This window comes from Hemicordylus capensis, chromosome 3 (genome assembly GCF_027244095.1).
Source record: "Hemicordylus capensis ecotype Gifberg chromosome 3, rHemCap1.1.pri, whole genome shotgun sequence".
Classification (NCBI taxonomy): Eukaryota; Metazoa; Chordata; class Lepidosauria; order Squamata; family Cordylidae; genus Hemicordylus; species Hemicordylus capensis.
The window spans coordinates 298,374,992-298,391,340 of record NC_069659.1 but is presented as its reverse complement, the minus strand read 5'-3'; the positions used below and the strand labels follow the sequence as shown (position 1 = coordinate 298,391,340).

The window sequence follows — 16,349 nt, the reverse complement described above, 5'->3', positions numbered from 1 at the left end:
ATGAAAAGATAAAAACATGACTAAGTTATGTGATTTTCTTTGGCATCTAAATGAGCTTGCATGTGAGTAATCTTGTGCAAGACCATTGAAGATAACATTTTTTTCCACAGAAACCCTGAGAACTTTGCATAAGAACCACCTGAGAACTACCCTCTCCACCTCAATACAATACAAAAGAATACAAAAGTTGTTTTGGATTAATTGCTGTGCTTAGTGACTGTAAATTTATTATATTTATTTGTTTGTTTGTTTTTACACTTATATCCTGCTCTTCCTCCGAGGAGCTCAGAGGTAGTGGTTATTTTTATTCTCACAACAACCCTGTGAGGTAGGTTAAAATGGGTTTTATTGATCTCCCACACAGACATCCTTGTGTAAGCACACCAGGAAGTGGGGGGGGGAGAGGGAAAAATGTAAACTGGGCACCTCACGTGCACACAGGTAATCCTTGCTTACCTGGGCACAAGGTGAATGCACCAATAGGAAGCAGAAGGCAGGGCACCCCACCTCCTCTTGAACCCTATTGGTCAGAAATGGACAAGATGGATCAGATCAGGGGAAAGCCTGCAGTGTGAACAAACCAATTTTTTTTTAAAAAAAATGTAAGGAACCACAATATATTGTAATAAAAAGCAGCAATGTGAAAAGCCTCAATTTACTCCAATTTATATTTATTAACACTTATTGATGCTTTTATGCACTTTATATACTCTTGTTCTAACTTACACCACTTTATACCAGAGTACAACCTTGAACGCTCAGTCTGGAAAACCTCAAGGCTTTTGTGTGTCTGAAGCAGGGTGTGAAATGCTGCTCCCTTGTGTGCACCTGTCTTCTCTTCTTCCCCCTTTTTTCAAAATCAGGGAGCAGAAGGGCATCTTGCCACCTTGCACATTCCCCAATAACCTGCCGCTTGAGGCTACAGCCCCACTTCATCTCATAGAAGAGCCGCTCCTGATACTGGGGAAAATAGGTGGGGCTGGAGATAATGGGAGTTGTAGTCCAGCAACATCTGGGGACCCAAGTTTGAGAACCCCTGGCTTAGGGAATCATAGCTGAGTGTCTATATCTAGCAGTTTTTGCACTAGCTCATCCCACTCTTTTCTGTTGACACTGGGAGTGGAGCACTGGGGAACACTGCAGATTGAAGTCCCTCCCCTGCCCCTTCCACAGAATTTTTTTAAAAAAATCTTTAAATTTTGTTTTGACTTTGGTTAAATACACTTCCAGTTTACCAAACCTCTGCAGCATTTCTCTCTCAGCTACGGTTCTCCTGCGATGCTAGGAATGGAAGAAACCATGTCTGAATGTAATTTTCAGTGTCTTTTGTTCTCTTTCTAAATCACTTCCTAATAATCCCATTTAATAAACCACTGCCTGAAATTGCATGGAATTGTTCTCCTTTCCTCCTGCCTGATTGTCCGAAATGAGTTGGCAGCAATCCTATATACACTTACCTGGGATTAAACACCACTGAATTTAGTGGAACTTACTTTTGATTGAACATGCATCTTTTCTGCTGTTGAGACCACAATTTTCTCCTCTTTATTTTTTGAATAAATAAAACACGTCATTTTAAAATAAATAAAACACAACATTAATACAGCACAAATATGTGTGTGTACACATACACTCTCTCTCACACACACAAACACACAAGCTGGGGATAAGAAGGGAGCAAAGTAGTAGGTGGTGGATTGCTGAGCTGCTGATCCTGAGTAGAAAGGCGGGGGGGGGGGCAGCAGCTGCTGCTGTCACTACACTTGGCTGTCTTCACCTCTTTCCCCAATGTTTCAGCCATAGACTATAATAGGAAATTGCTAAAGTGCTTATAAGTAGTTCATTTCTTCTCAGGATAAAAACTGTTTGCATGATAAACCTTTGTGAGGCCATTATATCATATGAATTTGATGCACATATATCCTGGGGTTTGTCTGAATGGACACTTTGAAGTTTTGAGGCTTGATTTTTGCCATTTGAATCCCCAGTCATAGCAAGATGGGAACAATCAAACTATTGCCCCTTTGATGTGGTTTAGAGGTCTCCAGGAACTTTTCAGCAAATGGCTTTTAGCTTGCATCTCCTCTGGAATCATATATCAGCCGGATTTACCCCAAAGTCGCAGTGGGCTATCAGGACCACTTCACACACAATACTGGTTTTCTACAAATTAGGGCTATGCATTCTTGCTTAGCCTGAATTATGTCTGAGGTAAAGAAATCCTCCATTTGCGGAGGCTTTAAAAAAACAACACACACACCACCAAGGTTTCTGGTATCCCCTGATGCGTCTCCATGATTTGTGGAGGGGCCATTGCTAATAATTTGGCTTTTTTCAAAATTTGAACTTTCGTGATTTTTAAAAATAAATATTTGCTGGGTGGACTTGTGGAACACCAAGTGTCAACAGAGGGCACTGCTTGGCAACTTGTCTCGCCAATTTTCTGCAAGGCTAAATTCCCTTTTGAATTTGACAGCTGTGTTCCTTATTGTCTGCTTTTTTGAGTAATTTGCAATTGTGAGTGTGTGGGGGGAGGGGGTTGTGACATAATTAAAATTCTGTGGAGTTTTTCTAATTCTTTTTTCCCTTTCACAAATTCCTGAATTAAAGCAAGCACAAATGGGAATGCAAAATGTGGACCTTTACTACTGTTCCAAGCCTTCATGCTTTCCAGCCCTCTAACTAAAGGTGAGGGTGGGAGTTGGAACAGCAGTCATGAAGGCAAGTTCATTGTAACAGTCAGCAAAGATCTGGGTCAGATTCAGCAGATTCGTGTTAAGTGTTCTGTTGTTTTGACTAGTCAATCTTGAGGAACGCTGACTGTCAAACTAACCAAATAATAACAATGAAGGAAGGTGTCTCTTGTCTCCCCCTCTGGGATCTGATTGGTTGGAGAAAAAACCCAGAGCAAGCTGTGGGAACACACACAGGGAAAAGATCCACAGGGAATGTGGAGAGGAGCTGACCCTATGTGAATGGTCCATTTAACCCCCTGAATCAAACAGCTGCAAAGCAGATTCGCTCTTCCGATACCCAGCGGCATGAAGCCATGTCTGGATAACTCCCAGGAAGTTTTCCACACCCAGCTTTTAGTTTGCATCTCCTCCGGAATAGAAGGTGTGTGTTCACATATCTGCCAGATATACCCCGAAGTTCTTGCAAGCTATCAGAGAGCACTTCACGCACGATTTGGGTTTTTCACTGTGCATTAGAGTGTAGCCCGATTTATATCCGGGGTAAAAAAATCCACTTTTTTGCTTTGTTGATTTTGGGCAACTTCAAAATCTCAGTAAAGCCTGTCTGAAAAGCCTCTTGTTGCAACACTGAATTAAGAGGAGCAGCAACAATCCTCTGGAGGGGAGAGAGAGAGAGAGAGAGGGAGGGAGGGAGGGAGGGAGGAAGCTGAGAAGAGGGAGTGGGGTGAAGGCTTCTTTCCCTAAAAAAAAGAGCACATTGCAAAAAAAGATCATAATATTGATCAACTGGCTTCACTTTGACAAAAAGGAACCAGAAGAAAAATGTGCTCAGATATGGAAGTGAGTGGGGATGGGGGGCATACCCTTAGGAGCCAACATTCCCATATGTCACCACCTCTGCAAGTAACAACTCCTCTGTGCTATGGTCTAGCTACTCCTTGCACAAGATGTTCTGCTTCTCTGATCAAGGTCGAACAAATGTAATGAAAAAGGCACTGGTGTTTCATGGACTGGCAGGCAAATAGTCAAGGAAGTTACAGGGTGTACAAAACCTCAACTGGACCATCCACAAAATTATCCAAAAGAATCAGCAGTCATGTTGGAATAAACCACTGTTGGAAAAAACTTAAAGAATTCCAAGTCAGTTGTTCTGTGCCACAGCGAAATCTCTCTCAGTAGCTGTGGTTCCAGTCTATATTGCCTGGCAGTGGCTGACGAATTGTGGAATACTGAAAGACATAATTTCCACTGAATTGTGGATGATGGTTGGTGAGTACTGTCTGGCATGAAGCATCTACGTTTCACAGACAACACAATAAAAAGATCTGCATGGAACCTGCAATAAGAAAAAGTCACTGATTACCAACACAGGTTAACACAATCTAATGCAAAAGATTTAGTAAACAATGGTTGTATTTTTACCTCAAAACAGGAAATACAAAATAGGTGAAATGATATTATTTAAGTTGCACAACTTAAAATAGGTGAATGATGTTATTTAAGTTGTACAACTTAGGTATGAAAGCTTTTGAGTTTCCACAAAGCTCTTCAAAGTTTATCTAAGACTTCTGTGCAATTCAAAAGTATCCATATTCTAATGGCAACTTAAACTGGTTCCAGGGGTTGTCCTTTCATGAGGCGAGGCGAGGCAGCTGCCTCAGGAGGATTATTGGGGCACCAGCATGGCAGCAAGATGCCCTCCACCGCTGCCTTCAGAGCAGCTCCTTGGGGCCAACCTGACCCTTGTAAACTCTGCAAGAAGCACAAGGAGAGGAGAGGAGGCTCCTGGCAACCTTCCTCTGTTTTGAAAGGGGGCTGGCCCTCACCAGGGTTTGGGGCGAGGCAGCATCTGGCACCTTGCCTCAGGCACTGCAGTACCTTGAGCTGCCCCTGATTGGTCCAGTAAAGATACAGATGGACCTCATTACCCATGGATTCACGTATCTGCAGTTGGGAAAAAGACTCCCAACCTTGGCATATGCGGGGAAAGGGGGAGGGAAATGCCAACCTTGCATACCCACGAGTCAGAGGTGGCTGGAAATGACTGCAGAGGTCCTTTCCAGCTGCCATTTTCTTTGACGGAGCTGCAAGATGGCTCCTGTCTTTGTTTAAAAAAAATAGTAAAAAGAAGAAAAAACCTGCTGATTTTCAGCCAGTTTGGGGGCACAGCACAACTCAGGGGGAGCAGCAGTGCACAATAAGAAGCCCCCACTGCAAAAATCGGTCAATTTTTGGCCATTTTTGGCCGATTTCCAGCCATTTCCAGCTCACCAGTAACCTAACCCCCACGATCCCATAGCCCCCAATGACTCGATATTCACAGTTTCCATATCTGCGGCTGCAGCTCTAATGGAACCCCCACAAATATCGAGGTTATTCTGTATAAGATAATTAACTACATTGGCTCACCCTCACAGTAATGTATTATTTGCAGGTGTTGGGAGACAGAGAGGAAGAGAAGCTGTACTGTCATTGTTTTCAAAACTAGCAGAGGGTACCCGGTTTCCAACATTAGCAGCCAAAGCTAGAACAATTCCCCACAGTGCTAATTCTTCCTACCCAACTCCTTTTCACAAATCTACAAAGCTGCTTGACCTCTTCATGCTGCTGAAAATAACATCACAATCCTCAACTAGAGCTCAGGTCAGTTCAGGCTGACACCAGAACGCAGTTCTGTTGCAGTTGGTCAACTCTTAACAGGAAGTTTTACCATGAGGTTTTTGTTTTTAGCTCGCATCTCCTCCAGAATGGAGGGTGCAAGTACACATATCGGCCAGATTTCCCCCAAAGTCCCTGCGAGTTATTGCGGAGCAGTCTACACGTGCAATTCAGGTTTGCAACTGAGCCCGAGTGAAGCCCGATTTATCTCCGGAGTAAAAAACTCCACTATTTTCAGTGGTTTTTTGAGACAGCTTTAAGTTCTCAGTAAAGCCTCCCGGTAAACCGGCAGTAAAATCTGCTGTGCATAAAACCTCTATGTAACCTTTTATATTTGATCTTTGAGGCAGTTGCAGGACCAACATGAAGCCTCTCCAAGGCGCTTTCCAGATTAAACCCTACAACAGTATCACAACGGATCTGCTAAGTGTGCTTCTGTACTTCCTGTGTTGTGACGCCACAGTCCCTGCACTGACAGCAAGGTGCCATTCACATTTACAATGCCTCCTTTCGGATTTTAATGTTGCAAGTCTGCTGTAGAAAAATAGCTGTATTTTCCTGTTGTAGGTCTGGGGATCGTTTTCAATACGATCCTACCAAGCCAAAGCGTTTCACCCCTGTTGTCGCATGTAATCTGGAAAGCTCCCAGGTCAACCAGCATGTCATAAACCCTCAGTGACTTATAAGGGCAGTTCACATGACCATAAACCGAGTAGGAGACCAGTTCTACTCCACTTTGGGAGCTAGGCACACTCCTGTTTTGCATCCATGTGTTAGATACAAGCTAGGCAGGAGCTTGGTCATCTGTCAGGCCCCGGCTGGAAAGGACAGTTGCACCCTACCCAGATCCCAACCCCAGCTTCTGAACGAGATAGGTGGAAATTGTATCCTATCCACCTGGGGCTTGACAAAGATCAAGCGCCTCACCTCCTTCTACCTTGTTTTTATCTAACACACAATCGTAAAATGGGAGCGTGCCCAGCTTCCAAAACTAAGTAGGACTAATCTTCTACCCAGTTTATGGTTGTGTGAACCGCCCTATATTCTGTTCTACCTTGTCTCTTATCTCCCACCACCCAGCTCATTGCTCAAGAGAGTCTCTTATGACTACTGTGATCAGGCTGGGGATGGAGCTATAGCTGAGGAATAGAACATCTGCTTTACAGGAAGAGGGCTCTAAGCTCAATCTCTGGTATCTTCAGGTAGGGCTGAGAAAGCCCCCTGTCTGAAACCCTTCAGAGTTGCTGCCAGTCAGTGCAGACAATATTGAGCCTGTCTTGGTCTAAAGCAGCTTCCAATATAGGCCCTACCCTCCTATTTTTGCTTAGAAGTGTGGAAGGAATTTTAGCTGCTTTGTTGTCCCTTGTTGGAATATGGATGGGGAGAGATGAACCATTCATCTAAAAGAACAGAGGACGAGCAATAGAAAACAAGTTATTATATGCATTTAATCCATGTTACCTATTTCTTGTCACATGAGCCACAGAGACATCCAACAAAGCCATTTATAATCAGCAGAGAGGCCAGAACCATCTCAACCATGTTGATGATTAGGAGAGCAAAGAAGAAATAGATGTTCCAGGTAACAACATTTGGTGGTTCAATGCAAACAGAGTTCCAAAGGGAAGGCTCATACAAATAATTCCGAGTCCTTAAAGAAACATATTTTGAATCAGAATGCTGCAGGGAAGTGATATCAAAAAGGAGGACTGTTCTCCTCCTTTGAAAAGGAGGGCTGTTCAAAAACAACAGGGAGATGTTCTTTTTGTTCTGTTCTAAAATATTTATTTTATTTTATTTAAAACTTTTCTGTCCTGCCTTACCAGCACACTGCTGCTTGGGGTGGCTTATAATTAAAAAAAACCAAAGAGGCAACAATCAATTTAAAACCTAGCATAAAACAAAACAGCAGCAAGCTATAATGGCAAATAGGATTACAACAGATTAAAACTGGAAATCTAATTAAAACCAATTATAAAATGCTTCTTTTAAAAGTAAAGTTTTCAGATTCTTTTTAAAACAAATGAAGGAGGGAGGCTAATATTAGACAAAGGTTGTCAGATTAATAGGGTTAGGGTTAAGGTAGATGGGTATCAAGTACTATACACTGATTTCCTTTACTGCTTTTACGTTTACAATATAATATCACATCTGCCCTTCGCTGTTAGCATTGTCTCAAGATCAGAGACATGTGGATGACCTTCCATCTTGATTTAATGGGCTTTGGGCAGTCTTAACAAAACGTTCAAAAATGGTCATCATTGGTCCACTAGAACTGAAGACCTCTGTGTCTTAGGATCCTTCGAGCTCACAATTGTCACTTCTTTGTTGATGTCCTAATTCACTGATCTTCTGTCACCATAAAGTTCCTCAATAGGTGGCACAGGTGCTACCCTGAACCTTTTCCCCACCAGTACCATTTTTACCATTCATCTATGCTGAAATGTTTCTTTATGTATAACAGGGGTGGGGAACCTTGGCCCTCCAGCTGTTTTTGAACTACAACTCCCACCATCCCCAGCCACAATTAACAGCTGGAGGGCCAAGGTTCCCCACCCCTGATGTATAAGACAGGTGACCTCTTCCTGGACAGTAAGTCAAGAGTGAATTAGCTGTGCACTGTCCCTTGAGTACAGGCTGGCTTCCTCTCTCCCTCTGTTCCTTGCTGCAGGCCTGGGTTAGAGACCCTGCCAGGGAGTTGTAAATGAATCCATTAAGTTACCAACACCTGTGTGGAGCCTGAATTCAAAACTCAAAATTCATCAGACAACACACTGTGGGTTAGCCAACCTCATAACTGAAGTACACAGATGTAGAATTTCCAGAACTGAACAGAAACGGATTCTAATTTAATTGTGTTTTAATAGTTTTAACTTTTTAATTTTAATTGTTGAAATGTTTTAATTGCATACAGGAAGCATCAAGCTACCATTGGCCGCTCACTTTTAGTGCCACGACCCTTAACAGATTTCACTGGAAGACCATTCTAATTTTTCACCATGAAGCAAAAAGCTCCAGTTCTTAGAACATATTAGAGCTCATTTCAATTGAAGGATGAGAGCAAAATAGCATTGGCTCTTATATAAAGTGGCCCATGAACTCTGAGTCCCTTACCCGCTTTTCAAGGCCTGGTGGCTCATTTTAGGGAATGGATAACCCCATGACTGCATCTTCATGTCATCGCGGGTGACATTATAGAGACAGAGGGGTCCATCTGTCACACCCACACCAGACAAAATAAAGCAAGTGGTTGATCCCAGCAAGGCCAGTACTGATAATACAATGGAAAGGAACATCTGTGGGCAAAAGAAGCACAGAAATTAATGCTCTTCATGGGACACCTCTTCAACTACACTACATAACCTCAGGGAACTGAAGGAACAAGATTGAGGACTGATAAACGGCTTGGGCCCTGGGTGTTTAAGAGAACGTCTTCTTCGTCATGAATCCCACCACCCATTGAGATCATCAGGAGAGGTCCATCTGCAGCTGCAACCAGCTCGTCTGGTGATTACTCAGGGATGGGTCTTTGCCACTGCTGCTCCGAGGCTTTGGAACGTACTCCCTGGAGAAATAAGCACCTCCCCATCTCTAACAGCTTTTAAAAAGTCTTTAAAGGTGCATCTGTTCACCCAGGCTTTTAATTAAATATTATTTTAATAGTTTTAACACACTTTTAAAATGTTTTTAAAATGTTTTTAAATTGTTGTCATGTGTTAACATTTTCTGTTGTCATTTTGTTTTAACTAACGTTTTAAATTTTTCAGTTTTTGCTTTGTTGTAAACTGCCCAGAGATGTAAGTTTTGGGTGGTATAAAAATCTGTTAAATAAATAAAATAATAAATAAATAAATAAATAAAATGTGGACAGATTTTTACACCAAGAACTGTTAGGGACTGTGAGAGTTTGAATCGGGAACCTTGGGACTTGAAGCTGGAACCTAACAGATGTGTGAACTTCAGGGCCAAACTATGTGTGATACAGAAGGTCCACACACACATCTCCTGACTTTTTTTTTTTTTAAGTTAAAAAGCAGCCAAAGAGACTCAGCTTAGCTCAGGACAGTGGCACTGGAAGAGAGGTATATTTAATCCTCCCTCTTTGCCATTTCTTGACTGAAATCACCTCTCAAATCTTATAAGAGCTTCATTGGTGGGCAGGCAGGTGTGTGGCGGGGAGAACAAAACCTTTTTCCTTCCAGCAGCCTTCTCACAAAGAGTAAAGCTTTCTTCCTTCACTACTAAGGAAATGAGAGGTGCCCTGCTAGAACCAGCCAAGCCCTATCTAGTCCATCTTCCTGTTTCCCAGAGGGGCCAACCAGATACCTCTGGGAAGCTTGCAAGCAGGAGATGAAGGCATATCCCCTCTGCTACCAATGTTTCCCTGCAACAAGTCTTCAGAGGCATCCTGCCTCTGAACCTAGAGCTAGTATATAGCTGTCAAGATTAATACCCATTGATAGACTTGTCCCATAGCCACAATTCCCCCCATATGCACCTGGGATTAGTGGGGGGGGAGACCATTCAGATGAAATGGTGTGACACTGAGGCAGGCTTGAGCCAGGTACATTTATTTTCTAGAAATTATGCACTGTTGCCTTCAGACCTATTAACCTTGAAGGAACAAAGAAAGGGCAGAGTTAAATGCACCTCAGTCCTTGGAGAGCCAGTATGGTGTAGTGCAAGGATTCCAAACCTGTAGTACTCCAACTGTTACTGAACTACAACTCCCAATAAATTGTAGCAGGGGATGATGGGAGTTGTAGTTCAGCAACATCTGGAGTACTACAGGTTGGGAACCCCTGGTGTAGTGGATAGAGTATTGGCCTTGATCTAGAAGGTATGTTTAAAATAGGAACATAGGAAACTGCCTTATTTTGTTTGTTTAAAATATTTATCCTCCCCACTTGCAGTACACTACTGCTTGGGACGGCTGCCAAAGTCATTAAACCCAATACACTATAAAAAACAACAACTGATAAATAAGAAACTAAAATCAAATCTCAGTTAAAACCAAAACCTAAAATTATTATATTTATTTATTTATTTATTTATTTATTTATTCATTCATTCATTCATTTATATACCACCCCAAACCAAGGTCTCAGAGCGGTTCACAACAAAGCAATAAACAAAACATTAAAATCAATTAAAATTCTAAAAACAATTTAAAACAAATCAATAAACAGTCTAAAATTTAATTACAAGTTAAAATGTTTAACGTTAAATGAAAAACCCTCCAGATACAATCATAGTTAAAATGCCTCTCTAAAAAGATGGGTCTTCAACAATTTTTTTAAGACCCTGAGGGAGGGAGCATGGGAGAGCTCTTTTGGGAGGGTGTTCCAAAGTTGAGGGGCCTGCCTTATATCAGATCAGACCATTGGTCCACCATCTAGCTCAGTATTGCCTACACCAGGCCTGCTCAACTTTGCCCCCTCCAACTGGCTTTTGGACTACAAACTCCCATAATCCCTAGCCACAGTGGCCAATAGTCAGGGATTGTGGAAGTTAGAGTTGAAGTCCTACACTGACTGACAGTGACTCTCCAAAGTTTCAGGCAGGAGTCTTTCCCAGCCTTTCCCAGAAATACCAGGAATTGGACCTGGGACCTTCTGCTTGTATACCAGATGCTCTGCCACTGAACTATGGCCCAAATCAGTGCCATGAGCAGAGAAACTAATCTTGTCATAAGATTCTACTACAAGCTACATATGTAGTAGAATCTTACATTCTACTACAGAATGTAAGAAGGCCATTTTCTTATAGTTACAACTGGGGCCAAATGACACATTGCATGCACATGTAGTTCAGCTGGGTGTGTGTATGTGTGTGATGTTTGTGTGTGCATGCATACATGCACACACTTAAGTTAAATCACCAACACAGGGGGCCCTAATCAGGACGCCTCCAAAATACCAGTTGCAAGGGAACAATAGTAGGAGAGGGGACATGCCTTCATCTTCTGGTTATGTAACTTCCCAAGGCAACTGTTGGGCCGCTGTGGGAAACGGGTGCTGGACTAGATAGGTCTTGGGCCTGATCCAGCAAGGCTCTTCTTATGTTCTAATTAGAACTGGGATCGTGATATGTAGGGAAGTTGCGTTTCCTGCAATCTTGACAGGAAAAATAAATCAGAGGACCAAGCTACACATTTAACATAATGTGTGGTTTGGCTGTCTTTGAATCTCAAGCCACAACTTTTTGGGACTGGTGAACAGCTAACCACCTGGACTTTTTATCTGCTACGGAAATGCTGGATTCCACCTGGCACAGAATGGGCAATTTCTCAAAAACAAGGCCATGGGCAGGCCATGGAATTTTTCACACAGCAGGCTTTACCGCGAGTTTTTTTTGCAAGGCTTTACTGCAAACTTAACACTATCCAAAAAACTTGATGCAAAAAGTGGATTTTTTAAAAACCTTGGTTATAAATTGGGTTGCACTCTAATGAGCAGTGAAAAACCCAAATCATGTGTGAAGTATTCCCTGATAGCTCCCCGATAGCTCACAGGGTCTTCGGGGTAAATCTGCCCAATATGTGAACGCACCCACTCCATTCTGGAGAAGATACGGGCTAAAACCCAGTTGTGGAAAACTTCCATGCCCACGTGGACCACCCCTCTTGCCTCCTCTTCCCCCTCTCTCCATCACTCAGGGCATTGCTCACCACTGCTCCTGCAGCAACGGCCAGTTTCTCTGCTGTTGTCTCCTCCCAGGAGGGGAAATGGAGGAAACTAGTGCTGTGCTGAGGAGACACGTTTCCCCAGCACAGCCTTCTCTGTCCTCACCTCCTCCTAGAAGAAAAGATGACAATGGAGAAGCAGCCAATGTTGCAGGAGCAATGGTGGTGGGTATAGGTGGCCAGACCACACCCCAGAAAGAGAAAGAGGGGGCCAAGAGGACACAAAGGGCGGGGGCAATGGAGAGGAGAAGGCTTGGTGGCAGTGGACTGGCAGCAGGCAGGCAAGGTGGTGCCTGTGGCAGGGACAGGGTGCTGCCTATGCCACCCCATGCCGCATTGCCACTTCACGCTCCCTTGCCACTTGAGGCGATGTCAGCCCGACTCTTTAAAGGACTGCCCCCGAAACAGGCAGTTTTTCAATTAAACCATTCTCTTTTGGAAAACACTGCTATGTTTGAAAACATTGCAAAGGAGATTCTTAAACTGACCCCCCCCTTCATTTATCTTGTATGTTTATTCTGTATTTTGTAAAGGCTTTTAACCATACACAACAAAACTCTGACTGACTGATTGAATTAAACCATTGGAATTCAGGTGGAAATCATTAAACCACATCATCAATGGAAGGAGACCCTTACCTTCTGGCAAGTTCCAAAGCTGCAGGAAGAGCGCTGCCTCCATCCCACAGCTGTGATCTGAACTGCAGCAGGGAGGACCTGGGAGACAGACATGAATCAGAATGAACAGCATTTTCCAGTGCCCCACAGTTGCAGCTCATGGAGAGTCCTCTGGTTTGGGGCTTTTTTTTGTTTAAAGGTCATTTAGTGAAGCAGTCTTTCCTAAATAAGGGTATTTCAACATGATAAATATATTGTGGGTTGAAAGCACTTCTCTCCCCCCCCCCCATTAGTAAAGCAGAGCCTCCAAGTCTTCTCCTCAGGTTTCAGTAATGTTTTGGAGATACTGCATCTCTGAGGCAGCAAAAGCACTATATTTTGTAACTCCAAAATTGCCATACTTTTCACAGAGACTGCATCCACGGTGATTGTGACTGCAGTGCAAAGTGTGATTTCACAAGTATCAGAGCCTTATACTGGATTATCATTTGCAGCACAATTACGGACAAGCAACCCATCTTATTTTCCTATCCCCATCCCAATCACATGCGATTGATCTTTCATGCATGTCAAGCACGCATACAGGGAGTCCCCAACTTACAAACAGGTTCTGCCCCAAAAGTTTGTAAGTTCAATGTTCATAACTCGGAACGCATATGTTTCCTATGAGGGACGGCTTGTTTGTATGTGTAGGTTGGCATTTGTAGGTTGGGGACTTGATGTTGGAATTTACTGTGTAACATTGTCTCAGTTCTTGTCCTAGACATGCTTGTTTAGGGCTGGTTTCAGCTAAAATATGAAATCGGAGGCCCCTTCATTTCCGGTTTCACTAACTGAACGTCTGAACCTAGGGAACTGTAATGGACCTGTGGTTTCCCTCCCCTAACTCCATCTGTTACCTTCAGGTTTTTTTAAGTTATACCACCATAAATTGTATTTTGGCAGCGATCAAGGTATGTCTTATCCAGGGATTACAGTTACACTTTCCTTAAACCAGAGTTGAGGGAGGAAGATCTTCCCTCACTCTGGCTCCTATTGGCTGCATGGGCTGTCCTTCAGAAAAGAAGGAAACCTGCACAGCCACCTCCCCTGCCTCTCTGCAGTCTGAACTCAGACCGGAGAGTGGGAGTGGGGCAGAACTGCAGACCCACTGGCCCTGTGTGTGTGTGTGTGTGTGTGTGTGTGTGTATATATAAATTCAGGCTTGGGGGTGGAGTCTACTTTTCAGTTAAGCTTCTTACTTGTCCAGAATTCAAACAGGGAGGTTCTCTATCACTTGCATATGAGATTTTTATGTTTGTTGGTTAGTGTTTAACTAATAATAAATGACCAAGCTCCTGCAGCTAAAGCCAAACTTCCTTTGCAATCAGGGGTGTATCTAGGGTAGGGCAGGCAGGGCACATGCCCTGGGTGCCACTTGAAGGGGGGCGCCATTTTTTAAAATTACCAAAAAAAATTAAATGGCTGCCAGAAACAAAATGGCCATTGTGAATGCTCAAATGGCCTCTGAGAGGCCCTAGGCCGGGCATCCCCAAACTGCGGCCCTCCAGATGTTGCTGAACTACAACTCCCAGCATCCCTAGAAACAATTTTTTGTGGCTGGGTATGCTGGAAGTTGTAGTTCAGCAACATCTGGAGGGCCGAAGTTTGGGGATGCCTGCCCTAGGCTATGCCAGGTCTCCAAGGCAATTTCAGCATGCGTGGCAGCCATTTTGTTTTCAGCAGCCTATATATATATATATATATATAAATGGCCATCGCACATGCTCAAATGGACCCTGTGAGGCCCTAGAAGCCAGCGGGGGGAGGGGAAACCTTTGCAGACTCCCCCCCATGGCCTTTAGGAAGCCCCCTGAAGGGGCTACAGGTAATTTTTAAAAAAAATTAATATAAGTCACTGTACACATATTCAGATATGTGACTTGTATGTGACCTTCAGACTTGTATTTTTCAGCTGATATTATGGTAAAGTTATCTGAAAGATGGGTGACAGGTGTTTGGACAGGGGGCGCAATTTCAGTGCTTGCCCTAGGCACTGTTTTCCATAGATATGCCTCTGTTTGCAATTACTTATAAGTAATCAGTCTGCAACACTTCATTAATTTAATATGCTAGGGAGCTTCATTTGTAAGTATGAGTCACTTGTACATTGGGTGTTTGTAAGTGCCTGTACAGAAAGGCTGGTAACTCCAAGGCCTTATCCATCTGTACATAAATTCTTTAGGCATTGGGATCCAAGGCAGAATACCTCTGATGCAGCTCCTATAAGATGAGTATGATATAATAGCTAGTCTTGTAACTTCACTTTTATATTTCTCTTGCTCAAGGGACAATCATGTTTGCTGCATCCATTTCCATTTCTCTGTAAGGGCATATCCTTATTCCTAGTCCAGTGTGTAAACTGCAATGTTGCATACTGTCTGTGTGTGTGTTTAGTGTGATAAACAAGAGTGGCTCTTTCATGAGGTGAAATGAGGCAGTTGCCTCAGGTGGTGTGCTGGGACACCAGCAGGTTGGCAAAATGCCCCCTCCCCCAAGCCATCATAGCAGCTCTCAGGACCAATCTGACCCTTGCAAGCTGTGCAAGAAACACCTCTCCACATGCAAAGCTTGCAAGAAGCACAAGGAGAGAAGAGGAGACTGCTGGCGACCTTCCCTCCTCCCCATCCCACTCCCAATGCTTGCAAGGGTAGGTAGGTTTTGAAAGGGGGCTGGCCCCCACCAAAGGCATGGGGCAAGGCAGCATTTATTGCCTCGTCTCAGGCACCTTGGGCCACCCCTGATGGTAAGACATGTAGTAGTAATAATGTAGCAGCTACATGAAGTGATGTAGACCAGGGATTCTCAACGTTGGGACCCCAGATGTTATTGGATTTCAGCTCCCATAATTCCCAGCCAAAAGCCACTGGGCCTGGGGATTATGGGAGTTGAAGCCCAATAACATCTGGTGACCCAACACTGAGAATCCCTGATGTAGACTATGGCTGCTGCATCACTTGATTTTGCTGTCCCTGCTCTTCAGAGGCAAGATGCCGCTATATCAGTAGCAGGGGAGCAACAGCAGGAGAGAAGGGGTGTCTTCATTTCTTGCCTTTGGGTTTCCCAGAGGCATCTGGTGCACCACTGCGGGAAACAGGATGCTGGACTAGATGAGTCTGATCCGGCAGGGCTGGTCTTATTTTCATTTGGGAGAAAAGGGTTTGTGAATTATGACATGAGCTTTCCAAGCGCATTTGATTGCAAGACCTTTCATGGAGGAAGAATGGCAGAAGGTACAAACCATGTCAGAGAAATAACCACTTACCATCAGGCCTCCTCCCCACACTCCTGGCATTATTACAGCCTTTTTAGTGATGTGGCCCATCTTTAGGTACTGCCATTCCCAACTGGGAAAGAGGAGGAGAATATTGGCAAGAATGGAAAGCAGGCCCAAAGTAAGGAGGCATGGGCCTAGGATCCGAGCACATGTCCCCACACACATCGCTACCAGAGAGCTCTGCAAAGGTGAAGGAAAGAAGAAGAAAGAGTCATTGTGTTCTCTATATCCTGGAGCAGCCTTCAGATGCCGCTGGAAGCCACAGACAGGAGTTGAGGGCATGCCCTATCTCCTACTGTTACTCCGCTGCAACTGGTACTCAGAGGTATTCTGCCTTAGAGGCTGGAGGTGGCCTGTAGCCCTCAGACTAGTAGCCA

At 43.8% G+C, this 16,349-nt stretch overlaps 1 protein-coding gene across 1 annotated transcript; it reads right to left on the bottom strand.

Annotated features, from left to right (window-relative positions):
• Positions 1 to 3,931: 3,931 nt before the first annotated feature.
• On the bottom strand, positions 3,932 to 16,137 carry TM4SF19 (transmembrane 4 L six family member 19). The gene is made up of 5 exons (XM_053313016.1): positions 15,961 to 16,137; positions 12,678 to 12,755; positions 8,469 to 8,650; positions 6,816 to 7,005; positions 3,932 to 4,032 (listed from the first exon to the last, which is right to left on the bottom strand). The coding sequence occupies exons 1-4, from the start codon at positions 16,135 to 16,137 to the stop codon at positions 6,816 to 6,818; spliced, it is 627 nt and encodes a 208-aa protein (XP_053168991.1). The 3' UTR covers positions 3,932 to 4,032.
• Between the last annotated feature and the right edge of the window lie 212 nt (positions 16,138 to 16,349).